Raw genomic sequence first — 17,159 nt, forward strand, 5'->3', positions numbered from 1 at the left:
TAGTTAGGATTACAAGTGTGAGCCACAGGGACCAGTTCAAGCCTCTCTTAAAAATGCTGACAAGTGGAGTGGTATCATGCTCATCGACCTATTCATACACACAGAAAGCACAGATCTTAGGAGAATATCAATCACATTTAAATGACACTTGCTTCTAAGTTAAAACATAGTTTTTCAAATCAACCAAGTAAAAACTCTGACCATTATAGAAAACATCATCAACAACAAAATCTCCTGAAGTTCACTCATGAAAACGTAAGCTCTCTTCAAACTCTGAATTTCTGCTTTCTTTCTATGGTATGTGTATAAATGTATGCTTATACTTAGAGTTACATGTGTCATTCTAAATCCTGAACTTCCATCTTAAGTATTTCCATGCAATCAAAATTAATCATAAACATCTTTCTGGTCTGGAGAGAGATGGCAAGGAGAAGCTGGAGGCTAAACAAGCTCTCGCATAGAAACGTCTTTCTGTTATTGGCATGCCACTGTATTATGCAAGGCCACCAAAAGTGATTTTGTCACAAACCTTCTCTAGAACAGAAGTGGTTATTTCTAATTTTTCATTCTTAACTACTGCAGAGAACTTGCGTGCACTCAAGTCTCTCATTCTGATGACTCATTGAGAGAGAAACAGAGGTGGATTCTGAGCCCTGTCTGAGATGAGCAGTTGGGTTTAACACTTGTGATGAGTCAAACTGGACGCAGAGAGGCAGGCACTTAAGCCACGAGCGCTCCCTGCGCTGTGGTTCATTCTTCTCTTAAACGGTATAGAGCTGGAATAGAGGCTGTGAATTCCAGATTGTGAATTCCCTCCCAGGCTGCTCCTCCTTGCCCGTTTCCCTCATGCTGCCAACCCCTCTCTCCTTTCTCTGTCCTTTATCGACATTGTCCTGGTAACTCTCTTGAATGTTCCCCTGGGACAGCTGTGTCTCACTGGGGCCCAACAGAGAGAGGCCTTGGAAGCCTGCCAGCACTTGCGGCTGCGGTCGGTTCACGCAGGCTTCGGGCTGCCTCAGGACCCCTGGAACCTGGACTTCCCCAGACAATCTCCTCTGCTCCATACCTTCTCGTCTGTCACCACAGTGTTTCATGACATCACCTGACAGCTTCCCTCGGCTTGTCTGTATTTTGCTGTTGATAGCATATTTGTGTATTCTTTTCTTTTTGCGTTTTGCAGCACTGAGGTTTGAACTCAGGGCCTCATACTTGCTAGGCAGGTACTCTACCACTTGAGACATACCTCTAGCCTTTTTTTGCTTTTATTTTTCAGGTAAGGTCTTGAATTCTTTCCCTGGGCTGGCCTTGGTTCACAATCCTCATACCTATTCCTCTACATAGCTACAATCAAAGGTGCATGTCGCCCTGCCCAGCTGTTTTGTTGACTTCTTGCATGGGCTGGCCTCCAACCGCGATGCTCCCGATCTCTGCCTCCTGAGTTGTTGGGATTATAGCCATGCACCAAGCATCTGTTCTTCTCCTTTTCTCTGGTGAGCTCATGAGAGCATTGTATCAGGGTTTTTTTCAATGGTTATTAAAAAGATGATGTACAGAGGAGTTACTGTTTCATAAGTCAGGATGCATCAGTATTTTCAAAGACAGTCCTTGTATTTACCCATGATACTGTTTAAAATGGGGATCCCAAGGGGACCCCAAGCATCGTAGCTCAGAGCAGCCCATCTTGAGACAAGCTCCCCAGATTTCTTCTCTTCTGGTGCTTTAATGAAAATCTGTCACAAGCAAGGCTCCCCAGTAAGGGGTATGACCTCCGGTGACCTGACCCAAAGGTACTCAAGGACCACCTCCAAACACCAAAGGGTTGCCATGTGAAAAAGAAGTCCTTAGTCCTCATCAGAGTCCCTATGTCATTCTTAGCAGAAATAGAAAAACAGATCCCACTATTCATATGAAAGCATAAAAGATCTCAAACGGCAAAATTAATCCTGAGCAAAAAGAGCAATGCTGGAAGTATCAAGATGCCAGACTTTAAATGAAACTACAGGGCTGTAGTAACAAAAACAGAATCATACTGCTGTGCTGAAAACCAGCAGAGCAGTACAGAAGACCCAGGAACAAAACCACACCAATATAGCCATCTACTTGTTAATAAACGAGCCCCAAGCACATCCTGAACAAAAGATAATCTCTTCAATGAATGGTGCCAGGGAAGCGGGATGGCCACATGCAGAAAACTGAAGGAGAAACTGTATCTCACCCTACGTACACCAAAGATCATTCAAAGTGGGGGTGTGGATCAAGTGGTAGAGCACTAGCATTGAGAATAAAAGTGGGTTAAAGATCTCACATAAAATCGGACACTATGAAACCCCTAGAGGAAAACATAGGAGAAACAACACAGGCAATAACTTTCTGAACAGGACTCCAACTGCTGAGGAAACAGAGACAGAATTGACCAACGGGGCTGCATCAATGGGCTGCAAAGCTGTGCGGAAGCTGTGATAACGTGATGCCACTTGGTTTGTCAAGATGTGTCAACGCACAGCTCTCCCCACTGGCTTTGGCCAAGGGAGTTGGCCACATGGCAAGGAGCTGAGGCTGCCTCCAGCTCACAGCTGGCAAAGACCTGAGGGCTCTGGGCTGCCCCTGACAGCCACAGGATTGGAATTCTGTCAGCAGCCACTCTCCCAGCTGGTCCTCAGATGCAACCCATCCCTGCTGAGGCCCTGACTGCAGTCACGTGAGGCCTCTGAAAGGGAATCCAGGTCTGTGGGCCTACAGAAACTATGACGTAACAAGCAGGTACTGTCCCAAATTGCTAAGTTTCTGGCAACAGATAAGAAGTACATCTTCTCAACTCTGGTTTGTAATCCCTTCCAAAGCCAGCTGAATCAAAGCAAACCTGCTCTCATGACCATAAATACTAACAACACTGATGGAACCACTGACAGACAACAGGAATAGCATGTGTGACGTGGCACAGAGCGGTGCAGAGCCTCTGCACCGGCCTCTCCCCGCCCCTGGACAGGTTCTGTGTGATACAGGCCGCTCCATTCTCCCGAGCTGCCTCTAGAGAAGACATGTGTCTTACACAGGCATTCATCTAAGAGACCAGATCCTGGGTTTAAGCAAACTTACCATACCCAGGAATATCATCTCTTCTTCTCTCTCGCGAGCGGTTTTCTTGCACTGATGGAAACCTCGCCAGACCTGGAAGCAAAGACCAGTGTGTTTGCTTGTCCGTGTATTCATGTACAGTCATGTAGTAATATATATGTCATATTGTTTGCCCTGTATTCATGGCACAACCCCCAGGCAACACCATCAAGTCCATTGTGTGTAGGTGTGCTCCTGGAATATCTTCTCTGTTGTGACCCTGGACAACTTTAGCTAAAGGAAGGATGAATCCTACTGGGAATTCTGTAAGAGAAACTTCTAGAAGGCAGGAGTACAAGGCTAGATCTAAGAGGGGCACTTTATGATTGTACAAGAAAAATTTCCAAGGTGACATAGGGAACTATGACATAGAAACTTCCAAGGAGTATACAAGTCCTCTTTATAACTAGCAACTTAAAGGAAATAATCTCCCTCTCACATCTCCCTCACCCTGAACCAAGCAAAATTCAGGGCAGAGCCCAGCTCCTCAGGCTCGACTTTATGTCTGAATACTCATCATCTGTCAAACCTGATTCTAACAGAACCCCACTAAGGTCTTCTTCCTTTTCCTGTACATAGCCCCACCTCCAGCCCAAGAGAGAGAGGGCAGGAAGAGGCCCTCCAGGGTATTTCTAGAAAGAGAGTCAATGCTCTGGTCATCAGTGAACTTTTAAACAGATTGTTCGCTTCATACCTCTCCTCTGTAAGTTTATGTCTGTGCATGAACTTTTAAGTTTTTATTTTTCTGTGTGCTGGTCCTGAGGCTTGAACTCAGGGCTTAGACACTGTCCTTGGGCTTTTTTTTTTTTTCTCAAGGCTAGTGCTCTACCATTTGAGCCACAGCTCCACTTCCAGTTTGTTGAAAGTTCACTGGGGATAAAAGTATCATGGATTTTCTTGCCCAGGCTGGTTTCAAACCACAAGCCTCAGATCCTAGCCCCTGAGTAGCTGGGATTACAGGTGTGAACCATCAGCACCTGGTAGTATTTTTTTAAAATATTCTTTAAGTATTGATATCCTCACTGGATTTTAGCATTTTTCTAACCATTAGCAACATTCTTTTCTAGTATTTGAGTAAAGGAAAAAACCCTCTGTGTTTTATATCGATCTAGAATAAAAAAATTAAAATAGGACCAAATTCCGTTAATGGTTTCTGCCGGGGGAGATCTCTCAGCCCTGCAGCGGGAAGGTGTCCCCCTCCCCCACCGCTGCTGCGCTGTGTGAGGGGCGCCGCCCCTCCCCCCACCGTGGGAGGGGTGCCCGTCCTCACCCCAGCAGCGCCTGCTCCTACCTTCTGGATCCGGAGGGCTGCAATGCTGGTGTCTGCTTTGTCACCAAGCATCTTGGATTGTCTCGCTCTGTATTCTTGAAGGTAGATTTGTTTCATGAACAGAGCTCTCAGGCGGCCCTGCCGCGCCCGCTCGGCAATCTGGATGAATTTAGTGGCCTGCTCCAAGGGTAAACTCTTAAAATATTTCTGCAAAAGGAAATGGGACAAATCAATGTTTCCACACGGCAACTACACACATGGGTTCCAGAAACATCACTCTGCTGCTTGGGACACACTGCTAAGACCCTGGTGGCAGGGAGCGTGTCACCTCCTGGTGGGTTTGTCCCTGGCGATTCACATGCATTTTCACTCTGTGCCATGCTCGTGCTGTCATCTCAAATTTAACCTCTACTCTTCCAAACGGAATAGTAACGAGCACCCTTCAACCACACAGCTTCACTGCAATGTAACATTGCCACTAGGACTTCATAACATAAGAGTAGGAGCAGAAATTTAAGACACATTTTTAATATGAGTTTAAAATACACTTTAAGTCAAACACATCGTTGAAAAGCAATTGCTGTCTGACTTTTGTGAACATGACTAAGGCTGGAATCATTTTATTTTGCATAGGAAATGTCTTTCAGGATGGACTAGTGTGCAGTTTGAAACATCCAAAGGTGATGTGTACCACTGAACTGAAAAAGGAAGGTGTGGACCAGATTGCTGTGGGGGGAGGGGTGGTGAGCAACATCAAGAGAGGGTTGTGCCTTTGCCCGTTATGGTGCCAGAACATGGCTGCCAGGAGCTGGAGGAGAGCCCGAGGAAGAGGAGGCCATCTTGAGTTAGGGGGTCGAAAGGTGTCTAGAAGGATGTGCTATCAAGTTGAACTCTGCAGAACAGGTACCATTTGATGGGCTGGTGTGTCAGGAGAGCAGAGCATGCCTTCTCTCCAGGCTTGAGCATTTGCGTATGCGAGACAGACACTGCTGGGCTGGTGGATACAGCTGTGCTTGAGGCCTGGAGGCAGGCAGGCTGCTTCTGTCCCTGTCCCTGTCATCCCCGCATCTACTGGCAATCTTCCGTCCACCACAGCCCAGGGCTCAGTACCAATGGGCCTGTCTGTAAGAAGAGTTCGTTGGCTGGTTGTGGCTGCACAGCCTGGCCTGTCCCTGCAGGGCAGGGACACCCCCCTGTCCTTCGCTCTGGAGTACCTGGTGTGGAGGATGGAGCGCACTGTCTATGATAGCATCACCTCAAATCCCTGCAAGTCATGGAAACGAACAAGCAGATCTGCCAGATCAACGGGCTCATGGCAGGTATGGAAAGGACTAGATGAAACATAGTCCCCTCTCGTCCCTCCAGGAGGCTTCCTGGGAGACTGCTACAAGAACCCAGCAAGAGGGGACAGGAGTCGAGAGCTGGGAAAGCCGGGGAAGACAGGGTTGCGCCGATGCAGTGGATGAGGAGGGGGAGCTGGGGAACAGAGCGGGTCCTGACGTGCGCGTGCATGTGCACATGCATGTGTGTGCATGGGCTCCTTTCTCTTTCCCCACAGACAGTACACTCTGCATTTCCAAGTATCACTCAAATGGAAGTTACAAAGGGCCAGAGAGAAAACATGCTGATCTTCAAGTTCCCGGTAAGTTTTGTCAACCCTTAATTATTTCCTATGAATAAAATTTAACTAGAATTAAGCTAGGTGAATTTGGGATAAAAAAAATAAATAAATTCAGCCAAGCTGGTAATCAAGTTAGTCTTAGAGTTCTCAACTGAATGAACAAAGCATTATGTTTGGATCTCTTGTTTCAGAACTTCTGCAAAGTGGTGATTAGGTCTCACTGGAAACACATCCAAAATTTCCCAAGGTGGGAGGACTTAGTCCCTCTTCGAGGTGAGCACCGCCTGCTTCTCGCAGCCAGGAAGGGCGACCACACAGACCACAAGAAGAGATTGTTGGAATAACACCCACCACATCAGGAATATCCAATCCACTCTCGGTGAGTATCTGAGCCAGGATCCTCTCTCTTCCTCTTATCACATCCAACCTCTCCTTCAAAAAATATTTGGGTATAGGAATATCCAACTGTTGCTAGAGAAGAGAAAGAACAAGCAAAACAACATCTCAGTCATAATTTCAGGATTCAAAACCATTTAAAACATATCATAGGGCTGGGAAGGTGGCTCAGTGGTTGAGTGTTTTGCTTTGCAAGCATGAGGCCCTGGCTTCGATTCCTCAGAACCACGTAAGCAGAAAAAAAAAAGAAAAAAAACATACCATAATGACAGGGCCCATGGTGGGCAGAGAACTTATTACAGCCAATAAGACCCAGATCACCACAAAGAAAACCATTATTACACTCTTGGTTTTGTAGTAAAACTTCAGGAATTCAAATCAATAAAGCCTTAATTAACTCACAATTATTTCATGAACTTCTTGAGGAAACAGTGTTTCCTCAACCCATCTAAAATAATGATACAAAAAAGGATAGCAAAGAATCTTTGAATTAAATAATTTATCACAAGTACCACCAACTCATGTGGATATAAATGGTCACATAGGTTTTAATTATCTGGGATCATTTTTAACCAAATTTATCACATTATAAAAGTTATCCACAAAATTAACTGGCTTTATTAGGAAACTTGATTGTTGCCTAACAAATATAAACAACCATTCCCCACCCACACGTGTTGCAGATAATTTCAAATGCCTAGAAAGGAAACACATATTTATCAGTCTAAGTTCAAAAATCAGGAGGGAAGAATTGCATTTAAGGGTATGGTAGGCCCATGAAGAAATATTATTCTGGACACTATTAGACATGCTTCCAGTGGACCAGTCAACTGTGGATGTGAAAGTTTTGGCTTCTAGGTCAGCTTCCCTTTGTCCACTTCAGGGAAATCTGGACAGGAAGTCTCCTAGGCAAACACTGAAGCATGAAGTAGTGTCATTTCTAGACCTAGGGGGACAGTATCCTTAGAACTTCTGGGAGGTGGTAGTAGTTTTGGGATTCCAAATCTTTTTTTTTAGGCTAATGGGTTTTGGGGTATATGAGAGAAAGTTTCCAGGGTCCAGTGAGCAAACGTGCCTGCATCCAGAGTGGGTGATTACACTCCTACTGATGCTGCGATGCTGTTTACCAAGAAGCATGGTTAACAGTTGTTTTTGCCAACCCTGTCCCTTTCCTTCCCTTCTCTTATTCTCCCCTCCCTCCCTCCTTTCCCTCCTTCTTTCCCTCCCTCCCTCCCTTCCTTCCTTATCTCCTTCCTTCCTTCCCTCCTTCATCTCCTCCCTTCCCCTCCTCTCTCCTCTCTGACTCCCTCCCCCCCCCCACCCCCCCGCCGTGTCTCCCTCTCTCTTCTCTTCTTTTTTTTTTTTGGTCAGTATTGGGGTTTGGACTTAGGGCCTTGAATTTACTACACATACTTTACTGCTTGCCCCCTATTGGCAAGAAGACAGAGTGATGGAGAAAGGGGTGGCGGGGAGAGGTGCCCATTAGGACACCCAGAGCATCCCATCCCCTGAGGACTGGGAGCCAGGAAACTCCTGGTGGCAGAGACGTCTGTCTCCCTCCACTTGCTTCAGCATTAGGAAGACCCACTGGGGCAGGTGACCTGAGCACTTTTCGGGCTAGTCTGCACCAAAGGGGACCTCACTGGTAGGGAAGGATGAAGATGGCTTTAAGGCTGTTCATTTGCGTCTGCTTCTCTTGTTTAATCTGTTTTGTCTTTCCTCTCTTTCTCTCCCTCTCTACTCTGAAGAATGAAGTCTTTGTGTTAGCCAGGTGCCAACCACTTGCCAGTTAAGGAGACCACAGTGTAGACCCTGGGGCAGAGCTGGTCTTGCTCCCTGGATCTTAGTTTCAGAATCTACCTGGGAAGGATGGAACAGCCACACGGGTGGCCCTGCCTGGTCACCACAGCAGTGCAGACCCGGGGTCTTACTTGGAAACAGCTGGTGCTGGCCAGCAAGTGGGCAAAGGGCTGAGGGCCACGTGGACAATGCCCAGGAGACCTCATCACAGAGGACGTTAGTTGGTCTGGTTGGGTCCATCCTTAAGGGCAGAAGTTCTGGGCCTGCTTCACATGTGTCAGCCTGGCCAGTATCCTGAAGGCAAAGCCCAGGCCTCCGAGGCTTCAGTGACACCATCCGGTTTGGTCAGTTTTCAGCGAGGGTGGGTGGAGTGCTCAGTGCATGGTCCCCTGTACGTCCCTCAACAAGGGCTTCTGGACACACCTCTGCCCATTGTCAGCCTGCAGTGCTCGGGGCCTTCACCCAGGCAGCAGCAGCCCTGCCAGCAGGAAGCTGAGCAGTCGAAGCAGAGGGGCCAGCCGAGGTGATGGGAACAGCGAGGGCAAAGAGGAAGGGGCGCAGTGCACAGAACCCCACACACTCACTAGGCCTCACCATCAGGGATCATTTAATACCCTTGAAATTTGATTTATAGATACAATATTGCTCTGCTAATTAAGTTTAGGAGTACCCTTGAATAAATATTAGTTTTACATTTATCCTACCTAGGTTCCTCCTATTATCACATGTGTGAGTAAAACACACCTGACTAAATACTTCGGTGATGTAATTCATGGTGTTGTGCATGGCAGCAACAAACACGCAGGCTTTGGAATGAGCTGCAATGTCTCTGTCCACCATTTCAGCTCCTCCTTTAGCGTATGCTGATTAATATCAAAGAACAATACCGTAAGAGTCCATCCCAGATGGACATGTAACTTCTATGAGAGCCAAAATATCTTCAGAATGAGGAAATCTGAGACTCCACGTAAAAACAAAACCTTTTCTCCTTTTCGTTTTATTCTGGGGACAGGGTCCTCTGGAATTCCAGTCCTCAGAAGTGAGGTGCCCTGTGCCCCCAGGCAGCCTCAGGCAGGCTCAGTCACGCTGAGCATCAGAAAAAATCTCAGCAGCAAAGGAGACAAGGGTAGTGATCACAGGAAGGTGTGGCAGTCACCAGATGCCAGAAAGGAGGGCTTTTTGGGAGGAGGAGCCCTTTTATTTGGTATTTAAGGTGCAAAGTCCATAACTACAAATCCACTGAGCCAACACTGACCCAAGGCAAAGGAGAAGATGCACCTGCTAGGCATAGAGGCTTTGTTCTAGGAGGCGAGAGGGGAGAGCAGACTAGCGAGAAGGGCGTGGTCTGGAAGCCAGCAGGCACCGTGCTGTGGGGGCATTCATGATATGGTCAATCTGCACCATTACAACAGCCCTGGCAGGTGCCAGCAGCTCATTCCAAACCTTGATGCCTAAGAGGCCCACGGACCAGGCCAAACCTTTCTCTTGGTGGAAAAGGAAAGGATATTTAAGGGGAGTATGATTTAACAGCAATGTTTAGATCTTTACTGAACAAGTTGTCAGTGGATGTGTCTGTGAAGTCTGTAGAGCACTGGATGCCGGCCTGTCTGTCTTGTGTATGACAGAAAGGAATGAAGGGAGTTGGGCTGCCCCAGTACTCACCGGAGCCAACTTTAGGTCCTGTAAAATATCATCAAAATAATGGAACTCAGTCAATTCCAATTCTACCATCTCATTCTTCAGCTCCAGAATGCGACCCATCACTCCATCCAGAATCTTCCGGATCAGTATTCGTTTCTGCGGGTGGACTATCTGGTCATAGACGTTCTCCAGGTTTCGGAAGATCTGTACGTACTTTATGTAGAAGGTGGCCAACATTTGGAAGATGAAGACTTTATTTTTCGGTGGCTCTATCATCTTCTGAGACTCTTTATCAAGCAAAGAGTTGAGGGCTTCTTGGGTCTGGTACCACATTTTATTGTACATTCTGAGGGAAGACACAGAGTTCAAACAACTTAGCAAATAAAATTAACCATGCCAGGCACACATGTTGAGCACTGGCATCATAAAATAGAATATACAGTCCAGGGTGAGCTACAACACTGCAAGGTCTGCTGACATTCCTTAGCTCATTAGCATCCTGTGCTTTGAACTGACCACTGGTATTATTAACAAATAAATAGCTGGGTGCTGCTTGTAATCCTAACTACTCAGGAGGCTGACATCTAAGGATCTTGAGGTTTGAAGCCAGCCCAGGCAGGAAAGACTTTGAGACTCTTATCTCCAATTAGCCATCAAAAATCTGGGAGTGGAGATAAGGCTTGAGTGGTACAGCAGAGCCTTGAGTGAAAACTTAAAGACAGTTCCCAGGCCCTGAGTTCAAGCCCCAGTACCAGCGCCGAAAACAATAACAACAATGATAACGTAGCTTTAAAAACTATCTTCCTAAATGATACAATTGTTCCTCACCATACCTATAAAGCCAGTATTATACTCCTATACACAATGAAGTAAATTCTGGGCAGAATACATAACTGATTTGTTTATAGATACCAGTGGTGATTTAAATTGGAACTACCATTTTTGACAGTACTTTAACATTATCAGATAACGTCTCACATGCGCATACTCTATGAATAAACAATTATATCCTAGAGAAACTCATCATTGTGCACCACTGCCGACTCCCCACGCGACAAGGGCACGAGTGAGCTCCAGCTGAGGGTGTCAGCTCTTCTCCCCAGATGGTGGCACAGTGCAAGGAGCCAGGTCCCACGGAGGCCCGGGGGGGGGGGTCTGCCCCCGCATCCTGCCTTGCTGGGCTCACCGCCGCATCCCAGTGGGTTGAGTGTGCAGAGCCAGGCGTTGCTCAGGAGAGCAGGAACAGCGTGTGAGGTTCAGTCCTCTGCCACCCCCTCCCTGGTGGCCTGAAGGCACCCCCATCCTTTGCTGAATTTCCTGACTGCTGCACCCTGTCCTGCCAGGACCCTGACCAACACCTTCACAGTGGGCACTGCCCACTGGCTCTGTCACAGTTGAGATCCAGGACCAAAGGCAGAGCTGCCATGTTCCATGTGTCCGGGCAGGGGCTAACTGTAGAGTTGAGCTGCCAGACTCTGACCACTGCGTTTCCACTGCGTTTCGAAGGTCATTTCCTGTGCTAAGGGAGACGGTGGCCCTAAGCTCTGACCGAGAGGCCCAGGGCTCTCCTGTGTCACTTGGCCGCCAGTCTGGTGGCTCTCCCCAGGCTTCCTGTGCCTGGCCGCCTGACTTCCCACGCACGCCATCTTCTCCTGAGCAGGAGTGGCGTGGCCACCTGCTGACCAGGCTGTGTAAGAGGTCAGTGGTCTCAGCCTCAACGTGGATCTATAGCGAATCTTCCATTTTCAGCCTTATTGGGAGTTCCAGGGCTCCCCCTCTCCCAGTGAGCCCATGCTCCATGTCTGCCTCCATTCCTGATCTCTGAGATTCTCCTGATAGAGTCTGTCAGATGCACAGGTGTCCTCTTAGCTCTTGTGAGCTGCAGTCAGGGGGAAGTGGAGGTAAAGACAGATGACGATGATGATGATGACAATGACCATGACTAATATACCTTCAGCCACTCTCGGGAGCGCTTTACTTAGTAGTGCACGAATCTTCACAAGACCCTCTGAGGTGGATTCAGTTTTAGGTGGCTTATAGAAGGGGGACTGAGGTCCAAGGAAGTTGTTGCCCAACTTGTAAGGCATTAGGGCAGGATCTGTGCCCCAGCAGCCCATCTGCAGAGCTTGTGCTCTCGCCACCAAATTCTACCTCTTTTCTGTTCATCAGGAACAAAGCACAAAAGTCACAGCCCAGATGTGATGGTACTGCAAGGGACAATGACCAAGGGACCCGAACGGCCAAACTCTCCCTCCTAGAGTCCATACGCCTCAGCTAACTCATTTGTGACCACCTGCACACCACCCAAAGCATTCACTTACAGATTTACAGGCGCCCTCTGTCGACCACAACTGAGGGAGACCATAAACTCCAGGGACAGCTCAAACAGGGCGCTCTTCCAGAAAGAGAGGACAAAGCCCAACAAAATAAGGAGCAGGAAAGGGGTCCAGGCAAGAGGGGGTGAAGCTGGGGGAGAGGGGGAAATGCGTGGAGGAGGGAGGGGGACGCAGTCAAGAATTCATTGTGTACACCACAAAATTAAGAAAAGTAAGGGGAGGGGTGGGACAAAAGCAGGGGCGAGAGCGTTGAAGGAGGAAGACACTGATCACAATCCATTGTGTTCACACACCGCTTCGTTAACTGGCACCTCCTTTGTACAATTACTTAAAGAGAATACTTTTCTTTGGAAACACAACTCTTCTTCCCTCCCTGGCCCCTCACTGAGCAGCCTAAGCACCATGCTTCTGCAGGTGCAGCACCATCCAGAAGATACTGCTGGTGTGCGAGCAATCAGGAAAGAGAAGGTAATGGCCGGAAAGCCAGAACCTGGAGTGTTGAACTCTGTGTGAACTAGTTGATAATGGCCACTGTGACTAGCCAGGAACAGACAACTATCCCCCAAACCAGCAAGAACAACAAAAGCAGCTTCTGTCGGTGCTGGGAGCTCACACCAACATTCAATTACTCAGGAGGCTGAGGTCTGAGGCCCTCAGTTTGGAGCCAGCCCAGGCAGAGAGATCTGTGAGGCTTTATCTCCGGTTAACCAGCAAAAAGGTAGAAGTAGAAATGTCACTCAAGTGGCAGAGCAGTGCGGAGGCCCTAAGAATAAAGGTGGGCAGAGTGGCTTATGCCTATAAGCCTAGCTACCTGGGATGTTGAGACTGGGAAGAAAGTTTGAGACCAGCCTGGCAAAATATTAGCAGGACCCCATCTTAATCAATAAGGCTGGCATGGTGGTACACCACCCTCAGAAGGGGGGGTCACGCTGTGGAGCTAGTCCTGGGCCAAGCGTGAGACCCCATCCAAAAAGTAACCAAGGCAAAGAGGACTAGGGACTATCAGTGTGGTTCAAGTGGGGAGCACTTGCCTGTACAGGTCCTTAGTGCAAGCCCTAGTACCACCACGTGTGTGTGCGCACACATACGTGCGCGTGCATGCCGGCGCGTACTACACATCTACATGTATGTATGTCTGTGTGCCCCCGTGTGGGTGCAGGTGGGAGTCAGATCTCACAAAGACCCAAACCCCAGAATAAGGAGAACGCTTCTTCCACTCAGGGTGTTCTCAAGCTGCCCCGTGCGCTGACAGGGAGAGACGGCCAGGGTAGCTTTGTGGAGGGCGTCGGCTTAAGCCAGAGTCAAAGCAGCGGGGCGCACCCAATGCCAGGGCCATGATGCCTACCTGAAACTTTCGGCCAAAGATCCTCTGGGTGGCTTGAGCTGTCGCCACTCCCTTTCTCACCCTCTGTCTTTCGGGGTCCTCTGTCTGGAGAGATCAAGCCAAGGTTGTTGGCTGATGAGAGCGAGTAGCTATATGGGCACACGATCCTCAGTCCTGGAGGGCGGTGCCATTTCTGTTGTCAGGCCTGTCCCTTACATATTGTCCCCGGCTGCCCTGCCCTCCTACATGTTGCCTCTTTTTTTCTTGTTGTTGGTCCTGGGGCTTGAACTCTGGGCCTGGGTGCTGTCCCTCAGCTCTTCAGCTCAAAGCTAGAGCTCTACCACTTGAGCCACAGTGCCACTTCCTGTTTTCTGGTGTTTTATTGGAGATAAGAATCTCACAGACTTTCCTGCCCAGGCTGGCTTTGAACGGTGATCCTCAGATCTCAGCCTCCTGGGTAGCTAGGATGACAGGCGTGAGCCACCGGCGCCCGGCCATGTTGCTTCATCTGTATGCAGGGTCCTCAGTCACCCGGCCGTCACTTGCTGGACTGACGGGACCTGGCCTCCGCTCCTTGCCTGCCTGTCTGTGGCACTCTCACCCCCTGGGGGGCCCAGTGGCTCCGTGCACCTTGCTTCCCAGTGGGCTGCTCTGCATGCATCTTGCCTGAACCATGAGGCAGATGTGGCGAGATGGACTTGGGCTTCCCAGGGTGTCAGGGAGATGGAATTCACACACCACCACAGGCGCAAGTGCACAGCCAGTGAGCTGGAGTGTTCAGAGCACCTGCTACTATCATAGGCATCTAGTTGAGAACATCTTCATCACCTCAAAAGAAGCCACGCTCATTAAACAGTCCTTCCTCGGCTCTGGCAACGCCTCATCTCATGTCTGCCTCTGTTCACCTGTTGCAGACACTTCACATGCCTCCACGCCTTAGTTTCTGATGGGGCGCTAGGCTGGTAAATTGTATTGCCTGTAAGTAAGAAGACACTTAACATGGCCCACGTATGGCCGAATGGCAGCTGTGTTCCTGGCGGTGTCAGGCCTGACGGGCCTTGCTCTGCCTCCTGGGAAAGGATCGGACCACAGCAGATCAACAGTCACCACTCACAGTACAGCTTCCTAGTGCGTGTGAATCCCCAGGTGCTGTAAGTGCTATAAGTGAGAGTCAGGGAGTCTCTTGTCATCAGCTCCTTTCGGAGGTGTTCTGAGCTCATCCGAGGTGCAGCATGAACCAGCCGTTCCTTTATTTTTGTTCTAAGAGCGCCTCCCCGTGTGGCCATGCTGCATGGTGCTCGCCCACCACCAGTGGATGCACACGGGAGCTTTCCGATTTGCCCGGAGTTTTGTGTGGCAGGATGCTCCCACTTCCCGGTCATCGGGTGGCTTTGTACCAGTGGAGGTACGGTACTTTAAGGCAGTCCCTGTCCAGGGCAGCTCAGCTCAGGCAGCTGCTCCCTGGCCAGCAGGCCCCCTTGCTTTGCATGTGGCCAGTCTGGGTAATGACACCTGGAGGTTACTGTAGGGGCAGAGAAACAGGTGCTCCCAGGATCTTCCCTGCACCTTGGAAAGGAAAGCTGAATCTCCTCTGTGAGACTGTTTTAGAACTGTAAGATTTGTTTCAGACTTGGACATGTGGCCTGGAAATGGGGTGGACTCTGAAGTCAGGCGGTGGTAAGGCATTGTGGGAAAGACCAGTGAGTGAGTTCCACGGCTTTACGTGTCGTGTCTCTTGCCTCTGGGGTGTGGAGAGGGAAGGGCTAGACGATTCCTCTGGAAATCTGAGTGTGGCAGAAGGGGGATTCTCTCCAGATCCCCCTCCTCCTTCTTGCTCCCCATTTGGGGCTCCCCCCTCACCCCTTCCCCGGGGGTAGGGCCAGGGTCCCCAGCAGCTCTGGTTTTGCACTGTTGTCTACCACCCATCGCCATCTTCCTGGACCCCAGGGAGTCTCTCCAAGAACAGCCGCTTTACTTCGCCTGCTCATCTGGTCCTGAGCTCCCTCATCAACCTCCAGCCCCAGACTCTTAAAGGCAGCACCCCCCTTCCTACATTGTCTTGATTCCCCAACTCAGGCCATTCCCTTCAGCAAACAGACATACTCTTGTTTCCTGGAACTAGAAACCCCTGGCCTCCATGTCCTCTGCCACCAGCACTGCCACATGTCCTGTCCTTGGCAGACAAACTCCCACACTCACGCTCTCCTGCTCTCTCGGGTAAATCCTCCCATCCACCACCCCACGTTCTCAGCGACTGTTGTGTGTCAAGGTCTTGCTGGGCAGGGAGCTTGTAAAACCAGCATTCAGTTCCAGCTTCTCCTCCAGTGCCATCTAGCAGTATTGGGGAGCGTCTGACACACCCTTGTTCTAGAAGCGCCTCTTTGCCACCTGGCTGCCATGGCATGACACCACCTTGATTTTGGTCTGATTCCATGGCTGGTGCCTGCTCTTCTGTGCATCATTCACCCCGTGGTGATTCAAGGTGAGTTCTAGCCCGTCCTCTTGCCCACACTCACTCTGTATCGCTCCTGACTGCATTCTTAAGCTCACGTTTCATACACAGACCTTTGAAGCCAAGTCCTTCATCTCTACAGGTTCTTCACACCGCAGCTTCCACATTGAGCACCTGGTCCTCACCACGTCCCAGGCCTGGTGAGCTGCCAGGCCTCTGCTCTGGTTTTCTCAAACCCCTGGCCAGAGTGGAGTTGCAGTGCCCACCTAGGGTGGGGCCACCTGCTTGCTGTGTGAGCTCCGCCCCTCTCTGAACCTCAGCTCCTCATCCACAAAAGGGCAATAGCAGCAGCAGGTGCGCCCTTCCGGGCATGCGCTGTGAGGAGGGCAGGAGTGGCTGGACCTTAAGGACTCAGATCAGAGCCCTGCCGTCTGCAGTACAGCACAGTGCCCCACAGGTAGCTGTGAAGAAGGCCGCAGTGTGGGGTCCTGCCAAGGACGGCCTCCTCAGCACCACGGGACCGGGGATCTCAGGATCCTTAACTGCACTCTGCAAACTCCAGGACCCAGGTGCTGGGAGTAACTCATTTATGACTGGGGAGGCCGGAGCACCGCTTCCTCTCCAGCAGCAGTACTAGGGAGGGGGCAGAGCAGAGGGAGGGCTACAGCTCATCCTCCTGGGGTGGAGCAGAGCTAAATGCAGCCTATTCACAGGGAATGGACGCCCATCCTCAGGCACCCTGAATTTGCTGAAACATAGAAAGAAGGAGGGGAGGGAGGAGGAGGAGAGGGGAGGGGAGGGGAAGGGAGGGGAAGAAGAGGAGAGGGGAGGGGAAGGAAGGGGAGGGGAAGGAAGGGGAGGGGAAAGGAAGGGAGGGGAAAGGAGGGGAGGGGAGGGGAGGGGAAGGGATGGGAGGGAAAGGAAAGGGAGGGGTGGGGAGGGGAGGAGAAAGGAGAGGAGAGAAAGGGAGGGGAGGAGAGGGGAAGGGAGGGGAAAGGAGGGGATGGGAGGGGAGGGGAAAGGAGGGGAGGGGAGGAAGAGGGGAGGAAGAGGGGAGGGAGGGCCAGCCACCTTGGGCTCGGCCTGTCCACCTGTAGCGCATTACTTACGCGTTCGACATGGTGGCTACTTTCCCTCTTTCCTTCGCCCACAGGGAAACTCTTCCTTGACCCTCCGAGGGGTGGCCGTCTGGGGGGGCACCAGAA

The 17,159-nt window shown here is 50.0% G+C and overlaps 1 protein-coding gene across 3 annotated transcripts in view; it reads right to left on the bottom strand.

The window, feature by feature from the left end:
- Iqca1 (IQ motif containing with AAA domain 1) overlaps positions 1-17,142 on the bottom strand; it is a 120,307-nt gene extending 103,165 nt beyond the window's left edge. For all 3 annotated transcript variants that reach the window (XM_042678810.1, XM_042678808.1, XM_042678809.1), the window contains exons 1-5: positions 17,064-17,142; positions 9,864-10,188; positions 6,357-6,476; positions 4,406-4,591; positions 3,097-3,168 (exon numbers count right to left, since the gene is read on the bottom strand). In XM_042678810.1, coding sequence (XP_042534744.1) covers positions 3,097-3,168; positions 4,406-4,591; positions 6,357-6,476; positions 9,864-10,188; positions 17,064-17,074 — 714 coding nt within the window. In that variant the 5' untranslated portion in view covers positions 17,075-17,142. The remainder of the gene's footprint in view (positions 1-3,096; positions 3,169-4,405; positions 4,592-6,356; positions 6,477-9,863; positions 10,189-17,063) is intronic.
- Between the last annotated feature and the right edge of the window lie 17 nt (positions 17,143-17,159).

The sequence above is a fragment of the Dipodomys spectabilis genome, unplaced genomic scaffold, assembly GCF_019054845.1.
Source record: "Dipodomys spectabilis isolate Male_0828 unplaced genomic scaffold, ASM1905484v1 ptg000049l, whole genome shotgun sequence".
Classification (NCBI taxonomy): domain Eukaryota; kingdom Metazoa; phylum Chordata; class Mammalia; order Rodentia; family Heteromyidae; genus Dipodomys; species Dipodomys spectabilis.